Here is a 26,041-nt window from a genome sequence, read left to right on the forward strand (position 1 = left end):
GCTCTCTGGAGGCTCCCACCCTGCTGCGGAGGGGTGGGCTGGCAGTGCAGTGTGACAGCCTCGCTCAGGTCTGTGGTATTGTGTCCCCTGGAGCAAGGGGACCCCCGGGCTGCCGCGGCGTGCGGATCCCTCGCGGACACCCCTTGGTGCGGGTGGCTGCCTTACTGCTGTCTGCGCTGCTCAGGAACCTGGTTCCTCTGCAGGCAGCCTTGCCAGCATCGCTTCTCCAGGAGGACAGGGGCTGGCGAGCTGGAACGTTGCGGAAGGTGGGGGCACGCAGTATCGCGCCTGCTGCGGGGATGCGGGGAGGGTCTCTGTCTGTCTGTCTGTCTGTTGGTGGTTGTGGAATCACAGTAATGCCTGACTCACAGTTCAGTCAGCGGGGTGAGCAGGGCTTGCACCAGAACTGATCTCTCTTGGACGTGAGCAAGTGGCGTGGTCTGGGGGACTCAGGTGAGATCTCGCTGGGATCGGCTCAGGGGGACAGCTTCTTCCCTCTCCTGGCAGAGCCTGGGTATCCTGGTTTCGTTAGCTGGCCTGTGCCTGGCAGCACCTTCTGGCCTCCTCAGCTGTCCAATTTTAGGTGGAGAGTTCCTAGAGAGCAGAGGCTGTTGGCTACTTCTCAAGCATACGTCCTTGCCCTTAATCCTGCCAGTTTCTGGTACGCCAGCAGGTGACAGTGCCTCTTTATTCTGGCTGTAGCTTACCCCATTCCTCTTTATCAGCAGGAAATGTTGTTGTAACTTGGACCTTTGGCGCTACTAAATCTTTGAAGGTGGTTGATCCTCAGCCTGATGCTCAGGTAGCTCCAGCAGTAAGCCATCTCCATGGTGACAGCTTTCCTTTCCTGGTTCTCTTGGTGTCCCCGCACACTCTCCTGTTTCTTACGCTGTTTTCCTAGGCTGGGCCCAGAGATGAGGCTTGATACAGTGCTGAGAGGGCAGCTTGAGCTGCCAAGAAAGGGTTGGTGACAACCCAGACCTTTACTTTTTCTTTGTGAGGGTATGATTCAGGCTTTGCATCTGGATCTGTCCTTGCCATCCCCTTCCGTCAGAGCTGGGGTCTGGTAGGTCCTCTGTTGGAGTGAAGCCCAGGGATCAGAAGACCCAGATCCCAACCCTTGGAGAGAGTCATGGGCCGGCTCTCATCTTTCCCTAAGCAAATTGCGGTGCTTCCAGAGTCTCCTGGAGACCGAAGCAGCCGGCTGCAGCCTGCCGGGGCAGCATGCCGGTGGTGAGAGCCGGGGCGCTTTGGGATGCACCGCGGCAGGGCGTGTGGGAGCAGCTTAGGCACAGGACCCTCCGTGCTGCGCAGGGCAGAGCCGGGCCGTCCTGTTCACGGGGCAGTGGTGACGTGGCGTCACCGGTCCCACGGTGCCTGTACAGATGTATCCCAGATTTGGAGCTGGGAGCGCAGCGTGCTGACAGCGAGCGGCAGATGGAGCTGGTGCTCCGTGGTGTGGTGCCTGCGTGGCTCTTTTGGGTGGGGAGCAGCGGGGCTGGAGGGTGTTGGCTGGGAAGCACCCACGAGCAGCCGGGATGGATATGCCGCACGCCAGCACCCGGCCAGGGCCTGGCCGTCCTGCCCATGCCTCATCCTCCAAGCCCCGGCTTGCAGAGGTTCTGCTGGGCTTTTACCAGGGCTTTTACACTCACAGTTGCAGAGAGCGTGTCCTGTCCCATGGGTTGCAGGGTGATCCCTGCAGCCTCTCCCGCTTCCCAGCGAGCAGGAAGTGCCCGGGAGCGAGCCTGGACATGTCTCAGCAGCCGACACTGTGCTTACAAAGAGCCCCGACTCACCCCGTTTCCTGCAACTCCGGGCTGCGCGGTCTGACTCCTTGTGCTGATTCATATCGCTTATTTATTCCATTCCCCTCCGAGAACAGAATTAACTGCGCTCTCTGCTCGTTGCTCTTCCTGGTTGCTTGATTGGATCGGCCCCACAGAGGACGCTGCCAGACACCGCCTGCTCCGTGGGTCCGGCGTGTGTGAAGCCATGCTGGGGGCAACCTTACTGAGCTGCCGTGACCGTGCGCTTACAAGAGAGCTGATAGAGAGTTAGCTGCCACGAGGAGGAGGGAAAGTTAAAGAGAAGCAGAATGTGTGTTGTTTTTTCTAGTGAATCAATTGAAAGGGTCTTTTCTTGGTGCGGGACGTGTGTTTATAAAACTTTGCTTGCACAGGAAACCCCTGGAACTTACTTTTCTTATATCCTCAGCAAACGTGGTTGGATTTGGCTACGGGGATTTGCTGAAAGCTGCTGCACAAATAAATAATGAAGTACAAAATTAGCAGCGGATCACCAAGCCGTGCTAAAGTCAGCAGTGTGGAGAGGAGAAGCCCGCAGTCCTGGAGAGGCTGGCCAGCCTGTGGCTGTGGAAGGAAGACTCAGCTGCTCAGGAGCTTGCCTTGCAGAAGTGCCTTAACCAAAGGGTGGACAAAGACACACATTTTCCTGTTTTCTTTGGCAGGGGAGGGAAGGCAGATGATGCTGTGTCTGGAGTTTCAGGAGTATTTTTCCCATGATTTTTGTCCGCTGGTACCTGGCACTCTGCTCATTTCAGAAGCAACTGAAATTGGCTTGGCTTTTTTTCCCCCTGCTCAGCTGTTTCCTATGTGCTGTGCAGAGCTCAGGCTGCCGTTGCTGGGTGCGGAAGGGCAGTTGCAGGTGCTGTATTTCTCTTCCACACCTCTCCAGTCTGGCCAGATCCCGAAGCTGCCCCTGCCAAGGTGGGCTGGGAGCAGAGCATCGCGCATCCCGGTGCTGGTGGTGCTCAGCTCTGTGCACAGGCAGTCGGTGCCTTTGCACTGGGGAGCGGTGCCCTGCTGTGTTTGGTCACCCGGAGTCACTGCCAGCAGCAGTGCTTGGTGCTGCCGAGCTGCTCCCTGCAGCCGTGCCGCTCTCCGACCTGTTCCTGCAGCTCTGCTGGTGCTGACAGCGATGGCGATGCCGGCCACGCAGCGTGGCGAGGCTGGAGCGAGATGCTACCGGTAGTGGTACCGGCAGAGGGGTTTCCTCCCCTGTGGTGTCTCGGGGAATACGCTGTGCTATCCCGAGCCAGGTATGGCTGCTGCTGAGCTCTCCCAGTGCACTTTCCTGGTACGCGTTGTTCTGTGTTCTTCCTGCTGTCGTCCCGCAGGCGCCTGGCCCCGAGCCGAGCAGCCAGGACACCAGCAGCGTGGCCGCCCTGCCGAGGGACACGCTGGCCACGGAGCCGGCACGAGGGCTCTCGTACAGCACCTGGCTGATGGCCTGGGCCAAGGGTGGGTGTTTGGGTGCCCTCCCCGGGAGGGGGGCCATGGGGACTCCGCTGTGACTCTCCTGCAGCCATGCCCCACCGTGGGCTTGGTTGCTGGGCCCATCACCTTGCCTCGCTGGGCGTACTGCGGGTCCCACGAGAGGCTCCCTGCCTCCGGGGAACTCTGCTCTGACGCGAAAGTGCTTGGATCTGGGTAACGTTTTCTGCAGGAAAGCGTGGGAGGAGGAAGCTCCAGGCCACTCATGGCCTCTTGTCTCTGTGCCAGCCTGGCTGAGCGTCGAAGCAGCCCCTTGCGCATCCCGTAGAGAGGATGGTCCTTGCACCAGCGCAGGCTCCAGAGCCGCCTGTTCCTCTGAAGCGCTTGGCTTGCTTTACGTTTATGTTTAAGTGTATAGTGCAGGGCTCCTTGTTCTTAAGCACATGAAGTTTTAGTAGGAAAAAGGAGTGAAACCATAGAACCGTTGGATAGTTTAGTTTGCAAGGGGTGTATGGAGATCTTGGGGTTGAGTCCCCCGCTGAAGTCTTAAGGAGGTGTCTCTGTATCCCTCAAAGAATGGTTATAGGCTCTGCTTTCCAAAATTCAAGTACTGCTGCAGTCGTGTCCTCGCTGTCCTTCAGTTCCTGCTGGGCTCTTCCTGCTTTCCTTGGCCTGAAGAAGGCAACGCGACCTCGAGTCTCTGCACTCGAGTTCCTGCACTCCCCGTTATCCGCACCGCGGTCGTGTCCCTTGTCTCTCTTAATTACCCTGAAAATCCCTCCTGTTATCTTCCATCCTTGTGTGTGTATAACAAGCATCAGGCTGCATGAAAGTTCCTGTTCGTCAGACTTTGACAAAAATTAATTACAAACTAGTAAAAATTCAGCAGCTGACATGGTACATTTGCAATTGCTCCTGTTTCTGGCCCGTAGCCGCGACCTGTGCAGGCGTGCCAGGGCCGGTGCTGGTGCGTGGGCTCCAGCAGGCTGAGGAGGGCAGAGCATTGCTGGCTGAGCGCAAGCAAAGCTCCAGCACAAGCGGGCTGAGCTCTGTCTAGAGAAGATGCCGGGCTCTGCTGTAACTGCTGATGTTCGGGTTTTTGTCAGCGTGCTGTGGCCCGTCGTCCCTTTCCCCCTCCAGCCCCGGCGGGACGTGCTGCCGAGCTTGCCTCCACGCTGGGCTGAGGTTCAGGAAATCCGGGCTGCGTTCCTGGCCCTGTCGCAGCCTGCCTCTGGAGCAAGGAGCAAGTCTTGGTCCTCAGGGTAAGTGACGTGGTCTGGCTTGCCTCAGAGCGGCAGGACGCCAGAGCCTGGAGTGAACCGTCACCTCTTCTAATGGACTCCATATGGGAGACCAGATATGTGGTTGTGTTAGGCAGTGGGAACAGACCAGAAAAAAACCACAGAACATTGAACACGCTTGATTGTGTGAGTGGATTCGAGTCTCTGCCCATATGAAATGGCTGTAAAAATCCTTCCCTCCTCTCCCTGCTGTGCTTGGCTGGCTCTCGTGGCACGGGGACGTGCAGGGGCCGTGGCAGTCGGGTCCCTTTGTGCAGCTGCAGTGCCACCAGCAGTGTTTCTGCTTTAATAACCTCCCCTCCTCACCCCGTGCCGGTGCGGGCTGAGCGAAGGCTGCCGTCACTGGGCCGGTCCCCCGAGGCAGTGGCTGAGCGGTGTTTCTGGTGTTTCTCCTAGGTAATAGTCCATGATGTGAATGAGCTGACGGAAAAGCTGTTTCCGATCGTCGAGGCCATGCAGAAACACTTCAGCGCTGGATCGGGGACCTACTACAGCGACTCGATCTTCTTCTTGTCGGTTGCAATGCATCGCATCATGCCCAAGGGTAAGCCTCCGCTGAGCTGCCGCTGCAGCTGCCTCTGGCAACACCGGCTCTCGTTTTCTTCTGCACCGAGATGTTATCCAATGCTATTTGAAATGCAGAGAAAGTTAATGAACTTTACGGGTGGGCTCCCGGGGTTCTGCTCCTTCCTGCAGTGACGGACCCTTTGGTCCAAGACCGCCCGCATCCAGGTCTCTGCTGACGGGAGTGGAGGGAGATGGTCCGTGCTGCATGGCAGCTGGCACTGCCCTCGTGCCCTGAGACGGCAGGAGAGGCGAGGCGGGAGCAAGCGCCCCTGTCCTGCCTGTGTTTACAGCCCGCTTGCCTGTGGGGTGTCAGCAGAAAGAGGTGCCCACACGTTCGAGGTGCTGCTGCCCGGCTGTGCGCTAGCAAGCGTCAGCAGAGAGCGGTTGTGAAGCCTTTCCTCTTGGCTTCAGCGAGCTCTTGGAAAGCTTTGCTGCTTAGCAGCCACTGATCACTGAAGTTTCCTCATTGTGCCTTTGCTCTGCTGTTATTGAGTACGGGAACAACAATAAATCTTCAGGAAAACAAGGCAGCTGGCAGAAGGGGCTTGGCTCAGCTGATGCCGTGTTTTCCTTCCCTGGCTGCGCACAGGTGCTGCTCCCAGGACCGGCATGCTCTCTAGCCTCCGACTGGTCACACAAGGAGGCTGCTGCACCCCTGGGCTCCAGACCCCTTCCCCAGAGCTTGCCCAGTGCTGGCTGTCCCTTCCTGGCACCGGTCCCTGGGCTCTTTCTGCCGGCTGCCACACCGGTGAGGGCAGCATCCCTCCCCGGACTGGCCACATGTCCTCCCCGTGCCACGGCAGGGTGCGGGTGGCCATGGCAGCAGGGACCCTCCGGGTCCTGCCCTGCCCCAGGAGGAGGTGACCAGCCTCTCGAAGCTGCCAGTGGATGGCACATGGTGGTGGCCCATTCCCACAGGTGTGTGCTGCTGAAGTAGCTGTTCCCGTGGCTAGCACCGCCGGCACCACCAGCTTCCTCGGCATCTGGAGCTCCTGCCCAGCCATAATGTTCTCTGCAGACTTCCTACCACGGATCTCGGGTGCAGTCTTGCTCTTGCTGGAATGTGAGCGGGCGCGACTGCCCTGTGGCCCTGCTGAGCCCTGTCCCACTTCGGCTCGGCCCAGTAGCTCCTGCCTCTGCACTGGTTTGTGAGGCTTCCTCTGGACCTGCCCCTGTCCCCCTGGTGCGGCCGTCCCATGCTAGCTCGTGAAGTGGTGGAGCAGTGGTGTTTAATTTGTGCGGGCAGGCCCTAGGGAAGAGCAGGCAGGGAGGTGGCCTGCTTCGTCCCCCGGGGGCTGTGGGGCGAGGTGGCCCCGAGGGTCCCATCCCAGCCCGCTGATCATCGCTCTGGCCTCCAGCAGATGTGCTGTGCTTTGCTCTCCATTAGACTTGGGTAATTTTTTATTGTGTCTGGTGATGTCTGCACTGCGAGCGCCTTGAAGTACGCTGAATACAAACGACAGTATTAATGCTGGCTAATTCACTCCTCCCGATTCCCTACCCTGTCTTTACCCTGTGCTAAAGATATCTGCGTTGTGCTGCCTGCCAGCGAGAAGCTGCTCCATCTGAAATGCCTTTTCTCAGTTCGTCAGCCGCCACTTGTCTCGTCTCTTGGAAAGCTTGTTTGCCCTCCCTCAGCCTGGCAGGGCTTTCAATGGTCTGTTCGGGGCACAGGATGTTTAAAGAGGCATTTTTACAGTTTCATGAGCTTAGTTTTTGTTTCAGAAGCTGCTAGTAAAGCTGATTTATATTTCCCTTGCAAGGGAGGTCAGATTTACTGCGCTGGGTGCCTGGTGATTTACGGGGCTGGCGGGGCTCCCTGGCCCCTTCCCCGCGCAGCCGGCACCGGACAGGAGGCTGCGGCTCTGCTTCCACTGGCAGAGTGGGAATGGCACAGGGCTCTGCCGCTCTCCTGGCACTGGCACACCAGCTTCTTCTGGCACAAAGCAGCAGCTTTGCTGAGTTGGAAGAGAGAGGACTAAACCGTCCTTTTCAGGCAGTATCAGCACTTTTCCTGGTGCATTTCTTTGCCATTTCACCTGCCCTCAATGCTGCGTCTTTTTGTGTCCCTCTGCAGGCACACCTGGCTCCATAGTGTTAGCACCATTTTTTTGTGGAAGCCAGATTTGTTTGGAAGCTTAAGCATCTTTTAGCAGAAATGAAGGCCCTGATCTGAATACTAAACTCTCTTGGGTGTTAGTTTGCATTTGTATTAATCAGTCTGTAGGTTTTTTTCAATGGTTAGCAAACTTTGCGTTAAAGTTGCCAGGCTTTAGTTTCCCAAATTTATCATTTTTTGAAAGGAAACATTTCCACGGTATCATGACTGCGTGATTTGTTTGGAGCCTTGGGGCTGTGACAGGGCACTGACTTTGCGGACCAATGACACTGAAAACTGAACACTGGGGTTTGGGGTTTTTTTGAAGAAAAAAAGACTTTTCTGGAACACATGCTGGCTGCGTGCATATTGCACTGAGAATAGATGGGTTTTGCCACTCAGCTGCTCTGTCTTTCACTGCTGCTTGGGATCCTTGCCCAAAAAACTTCGGATCTGAAACCTGCAGCTGCCAAACTATAATATAACAGCTTCTTAGCTGGTGTAAATCATGGAACTCTCTTGCTTTAAATGTCTTACATCAGTGGAGTTAATCTGATTTAAACCAGCTGGGGACTTGGTATGCAGCGTGCAGAAGTGCAGACTGCATAACTCTTGCCTGTACTGGAGGCTCATAAATCTTGTTTTAATGCGGTGTGGCCAGGCCCGAGGAGCTGGAGGAGGGTTTGATGCATCGTGATGGTTCTGCAAGGGAGAAGTGATGGGAAAGTTACACAGAGAGAGCAGGAGCAGGATTCAGGCTTAGGAGGAGCTGCCAGGATGAGGATGATGCCAGCATGAAACGGCCTTGGGACTTGTAGATAAGTGCTCGAAGGGGAAGGGAGGACAGGGACTCGGGCTTTTCTACTTTGCTTTTCAGTATGCCCGTCCAGAGGTGGCTTCTCACTTCCTGACTGGCTTCCATCCCTCTGATCACTTGTCGTTTGAGTCGTGTGTAACTTCAGAGGAGCCAGCACGCTTTTTATCACCCTCCTTACAGACTCATGAAGGAGTAATGTCTGGGCAGGTCTGTACAGCAGGCAAGATCACAGGACAGACTTCTGTGCAGCTGGCAAGGGGAGGAGGACATGGGGTGGCAGAGGGGCAGCCAGGGAAAGCTGTGGGCTTCCCAGGGAATTCTTGGCTCCCGTCCTTGGCCCACGTCGGGTAGTTTTCAGGGAGAATTAGTTTAGCAACTGGGTGTCCTCAGCACCCTCGGTGTGCCGAGGGAGAGATGTCAGCATCCAGCAGCTTGGGCAGAGCTTTGAAAACTGCCATTGGTGTTTGACTGGTTTCGTTTTGCTGACTGTGCTGCAGCAGGATGACCCTGTGAGAGAAGAGAAGGAGCAGAGCGAAAATGGGACAGGACAGAGAAGCAGCTTTGTGGCTTAATCTCTACCAATTTGGACAGAGGAGTGGAGTCCATTAGTGCAGAGGAGTCTCTCAATGTGGCTGGAGGTACCGTGCCTCACGTGGAGTGAGGGTATTTAGCAGAACTTGACTGACGATATTTGACAGATTGGAGGCAACAGGATAACAGCAGCTGGCAGTCTTCCTGGGGGTTAGCAGCATCTCTGAAGGTGGTCGCCTCCTCCCTGCCTGGCAGCATGCAGGGGAGCTCTCGGGGTTTCTCTCCCACTGACCAGCCCAGCCTGAAGGCAGAAGCCCTTACAAAGGGTGGGAGATGAGCCCTGGGTGCAAAGGGGCCCTGGGCTCTGCCGTGTGTGAGGTTAGCCCTTGTGCAGTGTGCTGCGTGTTTCAGGCGCTGGCGAAGCACTGACTCGTTAATGCTGGTACGGCTCTGGGTGGGCAGGGAGAGGAACACGGCTCTGCTCACCTAAAGCTGGTGGAATGCAGCTGAGCAGAGCTGTGGCTGGGATGCCTGCCTAGAGCGCGGGTGCCAGTGAGGATGGCCCCCCTGCTCGTGCTAACGTGGCTCTGTGTCTTCACGCAGGTGGTGGAGGGAAGGGTGCAGAGCAGGATGGGGTATGACTGCAATGGTTGATTCCGCTGATGGGATCTCTTACAAGCACGTGTATAGAATTATGCTTGGAGATCTCCAGGAAAGCAGCTTAGCAGGATAGTTCCACCTCGTGCCCAGCCTCTCTTCTGCTTTGATGCCTCCTGCATCCCAGAGGTGACCCATGTGCCTGCAGAAGGCTCTGAGAGCAGGCAGCGAGAGCCATCAGAAGGTGTCTGGCTGACAGCTGGGGAGAGGGGCAGATGCTGTTCAGCTCACCCTCTGCCTGTTTTAAATACTTTCAAAGCATGGGACCGAGAAGGGGAAGAGAGCCAGTTCCTCATCTGGCTTATTCTGGTGTTAGGAATCTGGGTAAGAAAGTGGATGTGTTGGAAAATATTTGGGAGGAAATATTTGGTGAGGAAATACTTGACATAATTGTCACTGCTGAAATTGGTGGGGTGAGATATGACTAAATTATTAAGACCACTGGTTGCAGTGCTTACAGTGATGGATAAGAGAAGCAGGAGCTGGGTGGTACTCTACCGTGAAAGACACACCTGGGGACTTACTGAGTGACAACTCAGGAGCTTGGTCCTCGTGTGCATTTGGTAAGGTTATTCATTGGGGGCTCATAAAGGAGCTAAGCAGCAGTGGGAAAAGTGGGTGAGTTTCTGTGTGAGTAAACAAAGATGAGGAGCTGTGAGAAAGGAGAACAGAGCGGGACTGGTCATTACGTCCTGCTGAAATTTGTGGCGTATCAACATGGTCTATTGGAAGAAACCTAGGAGAGCAGTGGCCTTTGTATGGGATGAACCTGGCTGCCTGGGACCCTCCAGTCTGGGAGAGGGCTGGCTGAGGGGGTTACCATGCGGTCCATGAAGCCACGAGCCATGCAAGGCAGATGTTTGTACAAGCACTTGGGGGCACCAGAGTCGGTGAGAGGTGGGTGTAAGGCAGAGAGTGCAGTGGTTATTCACACAGGTGCGGTGATCCGTGGAGCTTCTTGCCGTGAGATGTTGTAGATGCTGGGCTGCCTGATGGAAGAGGAAATCATTGCAGGCTGCTGCTGACACTGCTCCTGCTCGGGATCTCCCCGAGCTGCAAGCTGTGCAGGAGCACATCGGGGGACGCGGCTGTGTATGGCAGGGGGCAGCATGGCCGGCTGTTGCGGGTCAGTAAGCAGCACCGTGTCCGAGGAAGCGGCCACGACAGGGAGCTGTGCCGTTGGCCCCATAGCGGGTCTCCGGACTGAACGGCTGTGACACACCGGGATCAAACGGGAGGTCCTGTGTTCTCCCTGGCGTCAGGCTCTGAACGGGACAATTTCTCCAGCTCATTATCAATGGCTGTACTGATGGTTAAGTGTAGGCCAGATTATAGAGATGTTTGTGCAAGCTGCCCGTTGATGACCAAGCCCAGGCCGCTTGGGGTTTGGTGCTGCTTGCAGCAGGCTCCAGCTGCTGGCTCCGGCTTGGTCTGCCACGAAGCTGATATCAGCCTTTGCCTGCTCTGGGAGTCCCGGCCCAGACTGCTTCTGTAAGAGCAGCCAGGCAGCATCCTGAAAAGGTGACCTGTTGCGCTTGGGAGAACAGGGGTTTGTAGGTGTGTGAGTGTGAGGGTTCGCCATTGCAGCTGCAGGGTTCGAATCTGTAACGCAGGATTGCCCAGGTTGGGCTCTGTTTGCCCGCAGGGTGCCAGGTGGCTGCACGCGAAGTTTCCCCTCGACAGCGCCTGTGTGCAGTGAATTGCAGTGCATTGATCCTGTGTCACACCGTGAACAAAGAAACGTGCACCAGAGGTCTAGAAGGTGGAGCCTGGAAGAGGGAGGTGGGGAAGCATCACCTCCTTCTCTTCCTCCTGCCAGCTACAGAGCAATTCCTGGTGTGTGGTGCAGCTACCCACGAAATTCAGTGACTTACATTGTAAAAAATGAGCATTTTGAGAGCGTGTCACTCCCAATCCTTTCCTGCTGGCTGAGCATTGCTGTCATTGCTGACCCCCACCCCATCCGGGCTAACGCAGAGATGCAGAGGGCTGGGAGAGTGCTAGGAGGAGAGCACCTGCATCCCAGATGCTCCAGGCCTCATCAAAGTGGGCATATTGTGAAGAGGCACAGAAAATTGGGGTCTGTGGTGGAGTCGTGGGAGATGGCCCCAAAGCCGCGTGCTCCCAAGCCACAGTTCCCACGGGATGCTGCAGCAGCTGAGGGGTGAATACCTTCTGGCAAAAATGTTTCCATCTTTACAGGAATGGAGGGACAGTTCGTAGTTTCCCGTGTGCTCTCATAACCTCCCTTCCTGCTTCACGCCACAACCATGTGAAAAACAGCCAGATTCCTTCCCCAGCCTGTCTCTGGGCTGCACTCGCTTGTGTCAGATCCTGTGATGCGAAGAGGCTGGAGTGATGGGTTTGCAGCTATAGGGAGAGCGGTGCCAGCCGTGGTTCCTCACTGGGGCGAGCCTGTTGTGCCGTGGGAGTTGTTTTCGTGGTGCTTTTTAGGAGCAGGCAGCAGCAGACGTCTAAATAAGCCCCGCCAAGGTAAATGCCAGAGGCTGTGAGCCTTGTGGGGGGTCCTCACCTGCCAAAATGAGAGGCTGACCCCGTCCAGCTGTGCGCAGGACGTGCCTGCCCTGGCAGCAGAGCCCCTGGGCCCCAGCTCTGCTGTGGAGGGGCCGTCAGGAAGGGCTGCTGTGGTGAGGGGGATGCAGGCGCTGCTCAGCAGCCCCCTGGCAGCCCCCCGGGTGCTTGGCACGGCAGAGGCCTCTTCCCCGCAGCGCCCAGGGCTGGTGTCGCTTCTCATCGTTTCCGCTGGCTGCCCCTCGCCGTGGTGCCACCATCGATTATTTTTGGATGTCCTAGATCTGTCAGGCCGGGGCAGGCGCGTGCGGCTGTTTGCCCCCTCCCCGGGGAGCGGCGGGGTCTCGGCGCCCGGTGCTGCAGGTGGGTGCTGCCCTCCTCCCTCCCGGCCAGCCCCACTCCCCCGTCCCCGAAGGGTGGAAGCTGCTGGGGGTCGCCCGGCGTTGGTGCCGGGGCTGCGCTCCCCCGTGGCAGTGCTCGCCGCTCTGCTGCGGCTCGTTAGAGCTTAGCAGGAAGAAACAAGGACAAAATCTGCCTGCAGCCCCTTCCCCGCCACGTGCAGTTAATCGGGACATGAGCTCATCTACCTTAATGCATTTGTTTTCCTGTATCTCTTTTTGGTTTCCCTTTCCATCTCGCCCGCTCATTACTTCTCAGCTTTCTATCCACGCTGCTTTGTAATTCATGGCAACCTGAAATTAAACCTTATTTTGTCTGATTAAAAGGTTTCCTGCTGCTCTTCCTCCAGCTCCAGAAAGTGTCTTCACACTTTTTCCCCAGCGGCACCATATATTAAATACAGAGCAAGCAGCACTCCAGCTCCATCCTGAAAGCTGTCGCATGCTCAGCAATGCCTGTGCCTTGGAGTCCAGTTAAGAGCTGAGGTGTTGAGCACTGTTAAATTTCGGTCCTCAGACCTTGATGGATTATGAGGAGACACTTGGATGCACAGGAAAAATTAGTTTCCTGGAATAAAGCACATCCATCTCCTGCTGAGTCTGAACCATCCCTCTGGAGATGGCTGTGGGGTGTGGAGCAAGGCGAGCAGAGTGATGCTGCCGTCAGTACCCGAGGCCACTGCTGCTGCACCAGACCCCTGAGCTCAGCCAGGTGCCTGCCCTGCGTGGGTGGTAGCAATCGTTTGTCATCTGTCTCTGGCAGGCAGCCTAATTTTTTAATTAGCTGAGAGGCTGGAGTTGCTGTGCAGCAGCCGCTGCTCTGCTCTGCTGGGTGCCCGATCGGTGCTGCAGAAACCTGGTTAGCGGCCGGCGCGCTTGGGCACGTCTGGCCTCGCCTCCTGCCCTGCCCTTGTCCCTGTTTGCAGGGAGGGGAGGCTGTCTGGTGGGGAGGGGGCTGCTGGGCTGCCCCAAGGAGCAGGGGGGCCCCGTGGCTGCACGGCAGAGGCAAGGACCTGTGTTTGAGTGGGCAGCGGGAAGGTAAGCTGTCTGCACCGGGGCAAGCGCTGCTGGTGCCGGGCTTTGTAGGAGCGTCTTCCTGGGGAGAGTGGGCTCTGGAGCAGCACCAGCTCCTGGGAATGGGGACCGCAGGCCCCCCAATCGCCAGCACCCTGGCAGCAAGCTCTGCGGAGCGCGTTGTGCTTGCACACGTGTGTGCGTGCCCCTGCCTGGCTGCCTTCCTCTTGCTGTCGGGGTCAGCTGCGCGGCGGCAGTGATTAATGCTGGAAGCAGAGGACGAGACTTTATCTGTGGAGAAAGCGAGGCCTGGCAGGGGGAGCACACGGCTGGGAGGAGGCTGCTCACAGCCCTGCGGACAGCAGGAGGGAGAGCGGCCGGGGGCAGCCGGCGGCGCGGGGGGCAAGCCAAACACAGGGAGCCGCTGAGGAAGGGCAGGGTGGAGAACCCAGGGTGTTTGTGTAAATAAACCGTGTGTATCCACGCTGGGCTGGTTGTGCTGCTGGCCTTGCTGCCTGGCACTGCAGCTGCACTCGTGCTCTGCTCCCTGCGGTAGCTCGGGCTTTCGGGGGTGGCTGGCTGCTGCTGGGCAGCACCCTCCGGGTTGCACAGGGACCCTCTGGAGCCTGTTGCCCGCCCCATGCCCACGCATGGCTTTGGTGCTGGCCGTGGGAGTGGTGTTTTTCTTGGCCGCGCGTCCCTCTGAGCCGGCGAGGGCGCAGGATCCTGGTTTCACAGCCAGCACGGGCGGCTTTGCAAAGGCACGCGTTGCTGCCGGCAGGCACGCTGCCCACGGGAGCAGGGGCTGCTGCCACCCTGCTCTGCGAGGTTTATTGCCCAGCACAGTGATCTGCAAGTCGCTGCTGGTCCTTCACAGCTCCTGCTTTCCTTAGGATCGCACCCTGTCGTGATGGGGACAGCTAAGAAACCTTCTGGCTGAAATAAAAAATCATCAGTAGTCAGAGCCAAGCTCAAAGTGATGGAGAGAGGTGGAAGAGAAGCGGTCCAGGTGTGTCCAGCGTTGGCAGACCAGCAGACCCGAGCCCTCCAGCCCTGCTGACCCCACCCCGGCGAGCCTGGGCCACCCGGCCCTCGTCCCTCTGATGGTTTAAATCAAGTGGCAAAGCACACAGCCAGCCCCTGCCCCTGCCCGAGACCCCCGGCCGCAGCCCCGCAGCACCCAGAGCTGCAGCCAGCAGGGGACACTCCCGTCACTTCACTGCGCGCTGTCACCCGTGCTGGCTGCAGCCACTGCTGGCCCTGCAGAAGGGTCCCTGCGCCACTCAGCACCCGGCACCCATCTGTCCCTGCCCACCGCCCTGTCCTTGCGCGGCCATGGCCCCCAGTGCTGTCTCCAGGAGGGTGGGGGGGCTCCTGCCTCCTTGCATGGTGGAACTCGCTGCTGCTGGCTCCACGGGTGCCTGGGTCACACAGCACACCAGGCACGGTCAGCAGTCCTGGCAGTGTCCTCCTTGATCTCGCCTCTGCTGCTCTGCGTGGGTTCAGGGTACCAGGCTCCAGCCCCAGAAGTCGCTGCTGTGATGCAGAGGCAGTGCGGGGAGGTCGGGGTGCTCCCCTCTGGCACGTGTCGGAGGAGTCTCTCCTCCTTGGCGTAGTGCTTGGGTCCTTAAAACCAGGTTTGCTGAGACAGGTGGAGACCCCGGTGCAGGGCATGGCGGGAGCAGAGCCAAATGGCCACCAGCATTGGGGACAGGCGTCTGTCTCGGGAGTGTGTCTGAGGTTTGGCCACAGTGCAGCCTGGCAGGGTGGTTGCCTGTCCTCTCCTGCCATCCCACCACTCCCTCCAGCAGCTCCGCTGCCAGACCAGCTGCAGGCAGGGTTTTGTACTCCGAGGAGGGAGCTGAGCATGTGCCAACACAAGCCCATCAACGGGCTGGAGAGCTGCAGCACATCCAGGAGGTTTCACTTCTTGCTTCTTCTACTCTAAAGCTGTTAAAGCACCTCTCGGTTAACAGCGATTGAGACCGGTCCATTTGCTGGACAGCTTCTGCCCTTTGCGTTGTGATGGCAGCTCTTCGTGTCACTGGTTGTTCCTGGACACAAGTTACTGGTTTCGCCCTCTCCACAGAGTGGTGGTGGCTGCCGGTGGTGCATGCCTCTGCCCCAGACCTGGCATGTGTGGTACGGAACAAAAGGGTTTGGAGCCGGGGACAGCATTTATGCCCCAGCCCTGTGCCTACCGTCTGGGCTCAGCTTTGCCGGGGTAGCAGCCCTCTTACGGAGAAGGTTGCTGGGATGAATGCAAATGAGTTTGCCTGCAGAACAGCCTGTGCTGCCTGCAGAGGCCAGGCTGTGGGGCTGCAGGGTCTTGCCTTTCTGCCTCGCCTAGCTACTAGAAGCCAATGCGCAGCTGGTGAACCACCCTGGGCTCCCCACACCTGCGCCCAGGGGTGCCCGGTATCCAGAAGGTTTGTAGCTCACAGAGAAGCCTCTCAAATCACATGTCATACTCCGGAGACTGCTTTTGGCCATCACTGGATGACCTGTGGATGCCCCAGCTGCTCATGGAGGGTGTTGGTGTCGTCTATGCCACGAGGGGTACAGCAGCTGCTGCTGCCTCTGCCCGGGCTGCCTCTGGCACCTCAGAGGCAGCAACTCGCTGGTGGCAAAGGTGCCAGAGCAGGACAAGGCAAATAGCCAAGAAGGGGATCTCCTCTGCTTCTGTCGGGTTTCCAGCCAGCAGCTGGCGTTCCCAGAGCAGCCAGGGGAGTTGTGCCCACTTAAGCCTGTGCTTATGTGCTTGGCAGCTTCCCCCAGGCCCTGTGCAGGCTCCGGCATTTGCAGCTCCTGTCGTCCTGACCCTCCATCCATCCCCTTTCCTGTAGTTTTAAATGCACCGTTTAAGTCTCTTGCAGGCTGTCCCCTCAGACTCAGGCTAGGGGAAAGTAGTCCTGGCCTACAGGCAGGCTCAAGGCTGCCCGTCCGTTGGCTGCTCTGAGCAGTGGCTGCGGGTCAAGAGGTGCCTGAGGGGTAATGGCCGCCGCAGGGTTGCATGCTGTGGAGCATCCCTGGAGCCCTGGCTGGGTTGGCCAAAGCAGTGCTTCTCCTCCCTGTGCCACTCCGCTGCCGCTCCTGCCTGACTCTTGTGAGACGAGCAATTTGCTCCCAAGGGTCGTACGGCGTGTCACTGGGGTGGTCTAGCTCACTGCACGGCCGCCTGCTCCCACCCCACTCTGTCCCCGCTGTGCCATGGGGCCCCGTTGCTGGGCTGAGGCTCTCGGGGAAGGAGGGGGTGACTGCACGAGGGGGCATCTGCATGGCATCTCTGCAGTCCTGCTCTGCAATTTATACCTTGATTCTCCCTCTTTTTGGCAGCTGAGCCCTGGTGCAAGGCAGCTTGGGCACTGCTGCTGGCGTTCTCTCCTGGTGTCCAGCACCACAGCAGACCCTGCTGTGGGGTCGCGCATCCCTTAAGCTGGTCTTTCTCCTCTGGATGCGGCTGGTGGGAGGGTTTGAGCCAAGCCCGGACAGCAGCCCTGCTGCAGCTGCTGGTGCGAGCCTGCAGTAAAACATTACAAGCGTTAAATGGGGCCAGCCCGTGCCATAAAGCTGTCACTGCTAATGGAGATCATCTCCGCTTTGAGCAGTGTAACTCTCCTTTATGCACCCTGGCTCGAAGAGCCGGTGGTGAACGTAGCAGAGAGTAATATACAGTACGGCAAAGTTAGAAAAGTCTCTCGCCGAGCAAAACATGCTCAGCCTTTTCCCACATTTCCAGCTGGACCCCACCAAAGCAGTTTGTGCCTAAGAGAACACGCGATTCCTCCACCCCCACATGGCAGCCAGGACAAAGCGCTTGGTGAAAGGGCGAGAGAGCATGATACATCATAAATATTAGTGCCTGGCTCCTTGCCAGTCACAGGCAGAGGAATCGTCTTGGCCGTTCATCTGTCTGTGCAAGCTGCATCTGGCAGAGCGGTGCTTAATGTCACCCGTGCTCAGTTTTGTCTCTGTGTTGCAGTTCATGCTTGCTTTAAAAAAAAAAAAAAAAAGGAAAAATACTTTGTGCTCTCTGGGTCTAATCTGTTAGTGAGTTTTTCCTGGGGTGCTCTGCCAGCACAGTGTGGGACCAGTGCGGGGTGCTGGGGCAGGCGGGGCTGGGACTGGAGCTTCCCCCAAGCTCAGCTTTCATTCTCCGCTGTGATTAATTGCAGTTAGTGCTCATCTGCAATTTTAGAGAACAATCGGATGACGTGCCTTGCTGTTGATTTAATTGAAACCTGATGAGGCGTCAGAAGGCTGTTGTGCACCGAGGTGAGCCGTGCTGGGATCCTCTTGGGAACCCCGTCCCCTCTCCGCGTCCTTGGCAGCGCCTCGGAGGGCTCAGGCTCCCCCCCCGTTTATTCTGGGCTGAGCTTGTGCTGTAGGTCTGGGGTCTCCTTGCCCTGGAGATTTGTGACCAGTCTGGATATTCTCAAGTGCCGTAGCGTTAAGGATTTGGAGTTTCGCACCGCTGTGGTACAGACTGCGGTGGAGGTTTAGGGTATTTGGGATACATGTCTCGTTCCCCATTGCAGAAATCCTCCGCTCTCCCTGTTCATCTGCTTGAGTGGTGCCAGTGATTTCTAAGGCAGTTAGGAAGGCTGAGGGAAACTGCTTTCAGGTCAAGACCTGCTTTAGTCTGTAGTGAATTACTACGCCTGGGTTTTAAATCTTTGCAAACAGAGGATTATGGTGGTGATGAATACTAGGTGGGCCCAGGGATTGCCGTACTGCCGGCTGGAGAGAGCGTGGCCTTTCCGTTTAGCAGATAGAGAGCGATGGATGTTAAAAAAATAAATTGAGAAACAGCCTGGGTTGTAGCTTAGATGCTATTTCTCCTTGATTTACATTTCTGCTTGGATGCTTCGCAGAGTAAGCAGTGTATTTCTTGCTTAACCTCATGGGGCTTTGTCCTTCTTAAATGAGGACAGTGTGGTAGATACAACCAATTGCCAAGAGCCCCGGATTAGTGCAGGATCTGCAAAAAATTCAGAGCTGCTGTACAGCCCAGTGTGTCTGCTTGAAACACAAACATCAAGTGACGAACGCATCTGCAGTGGCAAAGCTGCGTTCCTGTGCTGGAGGACAGCTGCTGTGCCTGGCTGCTCTTGGCATCTCTGGGTCTCTAGTCCGCGACGGTGGCTTTCGAGGCTGAAAAGAGAGCGATTGCCCACTGCTCACAGCAGACTGGGGGTCGCCAGCGGCCTGTCCCAAGCACGGTGGGCCAGGGGGTGAGGAACCGCGGTGGTGTGAAGGCTGGAGTGTGGGCAGCACCCCAGAAACGCCAGCCTGGTGGGCAGCCCTGCCCGCAGGCACGGCGGGTGCCGACAGCAGAGGGTGAGGGTGGGCAGGGTTCCTCCGCTGCCTGCAGGGACTGGGCAGGAGGAAGGCTGAGGGCCTCGTGTGCTGATTGCTGTGGAAGCGGGGGTGACACAGATGTCTACCCTGCAGAAAGCTCTATCGGCACCTGTGCATGACGAGTGGGGGCCCAGACAGGTTGGCACGGTCTTTTTAATCCAATTAGTGCTGATCACTAAGCAACCTGGCCAATTTGCTCTTGGCTTTTATAACACATATAAATAGCGTTGGCGTTACATAATGCCACAGGGGCTGGCTCAACTCTGCTCGTGGTCCCTGAGCAGGGCTGAGCTTGGCTGGCCAGAAGATAACCATGAAGAACCCATGGGATGGTCCCATCTCTCATAGCATTTGCTGCATTCCACTTGCCTGCTGCAATCTGTCCAACATCCCCAGATCCACCCAGGACGAGCGGTCTTGACAAGGCACGTCTCCTGCACCCTCTCCCAAGCAGCATCTCCATCAGTCGGTCTCCTGTGCTGCAGAGGAGACTATGACAAATGCAGGCAGGGCCCTGACCCTGTTAATGGGTTCAGGCCCAGCCTTGATAGTGATGCCCTCCAGCCTCTCCTCGCTCTCGGCTTTACCACTGCAAATGGAAGGTGCTTCTGTGTCTGCACGACCCTCCTTGTCTTGGACAGCATACCACTGGCCATAATAAAGTTTTCCAGGCTACTGCAGACCGCCAGCAGTCTGTGCAGGCAGGAGGCTGTAGTCTCTGCCCTTGGGGCAGCCCGGGTCAGGCCACTGGCAGCTAATGAGCTTGTGCAGGTGTTACTGAGGGGTCCGCGTGGCTGACTGCATTATTGATGCTGTCCGTGATGGAAATTGCTGTGGTGCTTCAAGCCAGGGATGCTGTGGAGGCTGGAGCTGGGAAACGCTCGTGGAGTTGGTAGCTTTTCCCAGAAGTACATACGGTGAGCAGAAGCACTTCCAGAAAGGGGGAGTCTGGGTTGGAGCTACCTCTTGCTTTTGTCAGTCATACAGAAAACCGGTCTTCTGGAAGGAAGGAGGGAGTGGATAGAAGCAGGAACTCACCAGAAATGGTTTCCAAAATAAATGATGCCTAAAATGCACAGTGGTAAATTCTGTTGTGAGGGTTGAAGATTCCTGGCTTTCTGTAGAGGTTGCAGCTGGATTGCGTTTGCCCTGAATTGGCTGACTCTTACCTGCAGAGCTGATGGCACCAAATCCTCGTTAGGTGTAATTCGTCATGTGAACATTGGTAATCACTGGTTATGGTTTTGTCTTGTACAGCTGATTTTTCCTTTTTGTGCTTTCAGAAATAACACAGATCATCCAGGTGGACTTGGACCTGAAGTACAAGAGCAACATCCGAGACCTGTTTGATGAGTTCGACAACTTCGCGGAGGGAGCAGTCATCGGGATTGCCAGGGAAATGCAGCCAGTGTACAGGTACAGCTCCCTCCCCGAGGAGAGCAGGGGTGGGCAGCGGGTGGCTGGCGTGTCTCGCCATCAACTCAAGTCAGTCTGGAGGAAAGCCTCGGGGGAAGCAACTCCCTGCTTTGATCCCTGCGGAGGGACTGAATCTGAAACCTACAGGTCGGTTTGAACAAAGTGTGCCGTGGTTTCCCACACGCTGTCACAAGGCTTCCAGAGTCAAGTTCCTCGTGATCGGTGCCAAAATCCATACCTAGATTATAGCACATCTGCGGGAGATGTTTTTGCCCAGCCATCTGTGCTGAGGTGCTCTGATTGCATTCTGAAGCATCCGTCTGTACATTGGGCCTCAGGGGTTTTGGCTGTGAATGTTGCCACTCTGCCCAAGCAGGACCAACATCTTCCCAGCCCGCGTGGACCTGGGACCAGTGCGTTTCAGCTGTACTCGTGCATCATGTTAGTCGGACAAAGAGGAACGTATGGCCAGAGGACTCGCTCTGAGCAGTGTGGTTGCCTTGCGTCCTGCTGGCTAGCTTGCCTCTTCGCTCTCTACCTGTTTTTTCCACAAAATATCTGACCTAGCATTCATGGAATCCCCCTGGCATGAGGTTTAAGTAGATCAGTCTGCCTTCTCCAGCCGGTAGCTTGCTTGCAGCGAGTGTGAACCCTGTCCTCTGCTGATGTGAGAAATCTTTTGGGACATGCCTAAAATGATCAACGCAGTGGAGAGATGTGTCTTCCAGTGCCCATTGTTTGGTGGCACTTGGTCATTTCCCTGTAGGCAGAGAGTAGGGGTTGGGGTTGGATAACAGTGAGGTTCTGGGTCCCTGGAGTGTCAGTGCACCTTCTGTTGGAGAAATATTCCACCAGGAAAGACCCGAGTGGGCAACTCTGTTGGTGACCTGGGCTTGCAAGCGTGTGGATAGCCGCATGGTCACTTGCTATTCAGGCCCTTGGTCTGCCAGCCGGTGCCAGCTGTGGTGGCAGCTAGCTGTGGGAGCTGTGTGTGGAGGGGTGACCCCACTCTTCCCACTCACAGGCCACCGACGGGCTCCAGGGACACAGATATTTCCAGGCTGGTGCTTAAAGAAATTGATGTAGTTTAACCCGTGTTGTTCCAAGGATGAACCTCAGGTTTTGTTCTAGTCCAGGGTGAATCAGATCATCAACTCAGAATGCCTTAATGGCTTCTCAGCTGAGCAGAGTTTGAGCATTTGAGATTGCTTGGCTAGATTTTCTAATCCTAATGGAAATGCTCTTGGAGAAAGATAAAAAAGCTTAAGAGCTCTGTATGTCTTTTCCTTCCCTACTGGAAGCCTTAGTAGTGAGATCAAGAACTGAACCTCCTAAGACATGTCCAGCAGCATTCTTGGGCAAAGGCTGAGCTGCAAAGATCTGGAGCAGCCGTTCCTGCTGCATATGTGTCCAGATGGGACGAGAGTGGACACAGAGAGATGTTCATCAGCAGGGGATTGATGGTCATTAATCACCACTGATCGTTTTCTAGAAGCCCAGGACAGCTGAGAGCATGCTCATGAGAGCATTTCTGGTTGCTCAAACTGCAGAAGTCACTACTGCTTCCGGGCTGGAAAAAGACATCTCTATGCCCATGGCAGAATTGTCACGTCCCCTCCTGGCTTGTGCTCCGGCAGGGAGAGCTGGGACCAGAGGAACGTGAATGCTGAGGTCTCCTCTCCGTAGTGTGGCACCACGCTCGGAGCAGGGAGGGCTCCTCTATCCGCTTTGGGAGTCCTGGCAGGATTTTGGTGCCTGGAATGGTAAATCCAGCCCCAGTTAATCATATCCAATTGTCAGAGCTTAAAGCGGGATGGAGGGAGCAGCGACAGCTGAGTGCGGCTGTGGGGCTGCGTCGGATTGTCAGCCTCAGTCAGTGCTGCCCAGCACGGCAGATCCTGTTCGTTAGCGGTGCAGCCTGTAACGGGATAAATTAAGCATTTGTTTGCCTGCAGTTAGTCCACGGTAGAATCACTTCGTGTTTCTGCCTGCAGGGATCGGTTTTGGGTGATTTCCACGCATAGCTAGGGAGCGGGGACGGTCGTCCGCTGCCTGGATGTGGTTTGTGGGACCGGGCGTGCCGGGAGGGGACCAAGTTAAACTTTGGGGTGCATCGCTGGTGGGAGAGAGCTCTGACACAGCATGGGACATGGGACCACAGGGCTGCGCACTGAATATCTGACCCGAGCCAAAGCCGTGCTCTCCCCTCTCCTGCCGCCCGTGGTGGGGACAAACAACCCAGACAATAACAGCCCGCACAGGCTGCATTTTTGGGCTGAACTTTCTGTTGTTGCAGTTTTGACATTCTGGGTCACTTTGAGCTGTGTTGTGCTTTTCTTCTTGTGCTGTTTTGATCTTCCTGTGAAAACAAGTTCCTGATCCTCCTTGTCGCCAGATCACCCGGCGTGGGGCGAGCTGTGCAAACGCCAGCCTGCCCTCCCGCCGAGCCCTCCGCCCCGCGGGGCTCGCGCCTCGCCGCTAAAAGGGTTTGCGGACGAAAACACAAGCTGACAAAGCATGAGTGTCTTTGTTAAAAAAAAAACAACTTTGCTATTTTTCTACTTTTAGCAAGATAAAAACGTGTTGTAGGTGTGAAAGAAGAGGTGCCAGCTCCAGCCGTGTGATTTGCCACGTGCGCAGGCTTGAAGTGTCAGTTGGGAAAGTGGTTGTGGGGGTGGAGCAGGGTTACAGGGCAGTGGCAGGGTCCCTCCATTGCCACTCGCGTTTTCCTCCCCACTTCACACAGCTCTCTGCGGCGCCGACTCTGCCCCAGTGTGGGGCAAAACGTCAGAGAGCTTGAGGCGAGTCAGCGGGGCTTTCCTGAGCTTGCTCGCAGAGCTGTGGGCTGGCACCCTCGGGGCAGGGTAAGCCGGTGGCTGGGAATGGTCTGGGTGCCGTCTTCCCCTCTCTGTAGCAACGGAGGAGACGGGTGGAGATCAAGCCGCTTGGCTGTGTTTGATCCTTGTTACCTACTTGGCCCATCAGAGGAGGTAAATGGGTGCAGACTGGTGTATGTTGTAGATGATGCCCTGTTTTCTGGGTGGCAGTGGTGTTCCTGCCAGCTGCCTGTTGGCTGGCTGGCTGCAGGCTGCGCTTTCCAGGCACGGGCCGGGACTGCGCGGTGCTCGGCTGCTGCGCTGCGCACTCGTGCACGGAGTACAGACGCTTGCGGGAAACGGAGGAGTAAGAGAACAGCGGATGGGAAACATCCCGGAGCCCGCCTGCACATCCTGAAGGTAGGGGGAAACCTGCAGACAGCAAAACAGGATGGCACGGGAGCGTTTCCACTTGTTTGACTCATGCTGAAACAATGCCCGGCCGCTGTTTGTCTTGGACAAACGCGTTTCTCTGAGCAACAGGATCTCCTGGCTTTAACTGTTGCGCAGCCTGGGGCCGGCCTGTCCTTCGGGGTCGCTCCGGGTGGGCTGGAGTGGCCTGTGGAGAGCGGTAGCTCCTGCTGAAGCTGTACGTGGCCCGCCCTGCAGATCCACCTCCCTGCCGTGCCCCGCAGGGCAGTCTCTGGCAAGGGGGTCCTGGCTGCGCAGCAGGGAGGTTGCGGGAGCCCACGATGGGTGCAGGAGTTGGTCTGAGGTCTGAGCCTGTCAGCATTGGATTTACTTTTTTCCAGCTGCAGCCGAGGAAGTGGCACTCTGTCCATGGTCAGACGTGTTGTCCCTCCTACAGCTTTTGAGTCTGATGTGTGACAGGAGGTATGGTCAGCACCTCTGTGGATGGAGTTGCAGGCAAAGCTTGTCCCTCAAGGGGCTGCCACCACTTCCAGGACTGTTGGAGACACTCAGTACCGTGCCCTAGGCTCTTAGATGCTGGTGGGCTTCCCATGGCAGTACGGGATGCCTCCTGCCAGGTTGACATTTGTGTGCTGGCCTGCAGGCAGAGCCTCTTCCGAGCACTCACATATGCCTGCTCATGTGTCTGCCTGCATGAGATCCACACCATGGCCAAGACCGGGAGCTCCTGCTTCAGCGAGAATGATTTTAATGGAAAGATTAAAGTCTGCATCTGAAGTTTCCCTGGTCCAAAAGGCTTTCCATGCAATGCAGGGCTTCTGCAGAGTCATAACCTTAATTAAAAATCCTGTTGTCCCCTGCAGCGTTTCAGCTACTCAGGCGTGCTGGCAGTGTCCTGTTCACCAGGCCACAGAGGGCGAGCAGTGATGCTCTGTATAAATATTTATGTTGCACTGGGCCTTCCATGCCAGATCCTGGCCAAAATGAGAAGTCCAGGCCCTCCTGTGCTCTCAGCCCTGCCAAGAAACATGCAGGCGAGCGCTGCAGATGCAACCTGCAAGCCGGTTACCAGGCGAGAGGGCAGGCCACTGTCCTCAGGGTGTGTCCTCAGCCTTGACCTCCCCCTGGGCCTCCCTGACAGCCTGCCTCTGCTCAGTGCTTGTCCCCGGGCACAGGAGCTCAGCTCTGCCAGATGCCGAAGGGAGAAGCCTCCCCGTTTCGAAGCAGTCCCATGGCTGAGATGAACAGAGTGGGGAAACACTGCAGCACTCCCAAAAATGTCCTGAAAACTCTCTGATTACAGGAAGCAGAGCTTAAACCCTATTCTTACTCAGTTTCCTGGTCATAGATCCCTCTGGCCACATGCTGGTGGCATGCAGGAGGAAGCAGAAGAGCGGTATTGATTGCACGGCTGTTCTCGGCAGCCTCAGGCTGACCCTGGACCAGCACAATGCACAGTGCTCCCCGCTCCCACCCCCACGACCGTCCCTGCCGCTTCGCTTCGTGTGCGGTGCTGCTGCAGTCACTGGCACTGTGGTGGGCTCTGGGTGCCCACCAGTGCGGGCACTGCCTGGGGCTCTGAGTGCTGCCCCTGTGTCACTTGCCTCGGAGGTCTCGTTGGTGAGGACCTAACTCAGAGGTCCTCACGCAGGTGCTTTTAGCCCCTTTCTCCAGCTGGGAGCAGGATACCTGCTAGCTGCCTGCGATGGTGGGCGTCAGGAGAGGTGCCAGACCTTCTGAGATTGAAGAGTGCATGTAGCTGGGGCTGGAAGGGTGGCTGCTGCCTCCATTCCTGCCATTGGGCGAGATCATCACTGCTGTCTCCCGTGACAAGAAGCTAATAAAAGCTGGAGGTGTCTTGGGAATCCGCAGTGCTGGAAATGATAAAAGTTTGTCCTGCAGGAAAGGATATCTACATCAAAGAGACAGCTACAGGCTACAAAGGACCGACACTTCGGTCCTTGTATGGCTGCAAGGCCTTTGTTTCTGCCTAAAACCTAGGGAAAACTTGAACAGGACATTATTTTGTGGAGCGCAAATGCTTTGTTTCTGCTTGTGATCGTGTGGGAGGTGCAGTAGGTGTGCGGTGTGCTCTGCTACACAGGTTTTGTTCGTTTGAGAGCTGGTAAAATAACCCTGAGAAGCCCATTAGTGAGTGGAAGCAAGCCTGTGCAACCTCCGGACCCCGGGGCACGGCACTTGCGGTGCTCAGTGTTTGCTGGGAGCTCAGCAGCAACGGTGGCAAGTTAGTTTGTCAGACGTTTGGAAGAGGAACGGAGTTATTCTGGGCTGTGAGCAGGCCAATGCTGAATCCACAGCCAGGCCACGCTGTTGGCACACCTGGGCTGTGACGGAACATCCTGTACCTTCTCTTGGGATTTATAAAAATCTCCAAAGTACTGCTGACAGCTGCGAGCAAGGGGGGGCAGCTGGATTCCCTGGATATCGGCTGAGGCGGTGGTGGTGGTTGTAAGACACAGCAGTGCAGGTGGGCTGTTGCCTGCGATGGCAGGAGGGTTGGACTAGGTGACCCACGGAGGTCCCTTCCAACCCCTGCCATTCTGTGATTCTGTGATCTCCAGCAGGCAGGTCCTCCTGCCTGGGTTCGTCTGGTTTCCCTGGGCTCCTCGTGCAGGCGAGTTGCCCTGATTTGGAGACTTTGCTCTTTCCCAAGTGCCTTTGCCCTGGGGTTGCAGGGAGCAGCTCTGTGTTTCCCAAGCCCCTCAGTTGGCGAAGGCAGGAGAATTTGCCTTGCTTGTGCCCCACCAGACGTGGTGACACCGCTGCTGCCTGCCCACAGTCCTGCAAGCTGGACCCTGCGCACTTTGGATTTTAAACTATTTCAAGGCTTTGATGTGATTTGTG

General features: G+C 56.7%; 1 protein-coding gene across 1 annotated transcript in view; it reads left to right on the forward strand.

Annotated features, from left to right (window-relative positions):
* Positions 1–26,041, forward strand: part of XXYLT1 (xyloside xylosyltransferase 1) — a 39,302-nt gene that overhangs the window by 1,775 nt on the left and 11,486 nt on the right. Inside the window, exons 2-3 of the mRNA XM_075417334.1 lie at positions 4,934–5,081; positions 19,796–19,928. Coding sequence (XP_075273449.1) covers positions 4,934–5,081; positions 19,796–19,928 — 281 coding nt within the window. The remainder of the gene's footprint in view (positions 1–4,933; positions 5,082–19,795; positions 19,929–26,041) is intronic.

This window comes from Opisthocomus hoazin, chromosome 4, assembly GCF_030867145.1.
Source record: "Opisthocomus hoazin isolate bOpiHoa1 chromosome 4, bOpiHoa1.hap1, whole genome shotgun sequence".
Classification (NCBI taxonomy): Eukaryota; Metazoa; Chordata; class Aves; order Opisthocomiformes; family Opisthocomidae; genus Opisthocomus; species Opisthocomus hoazin.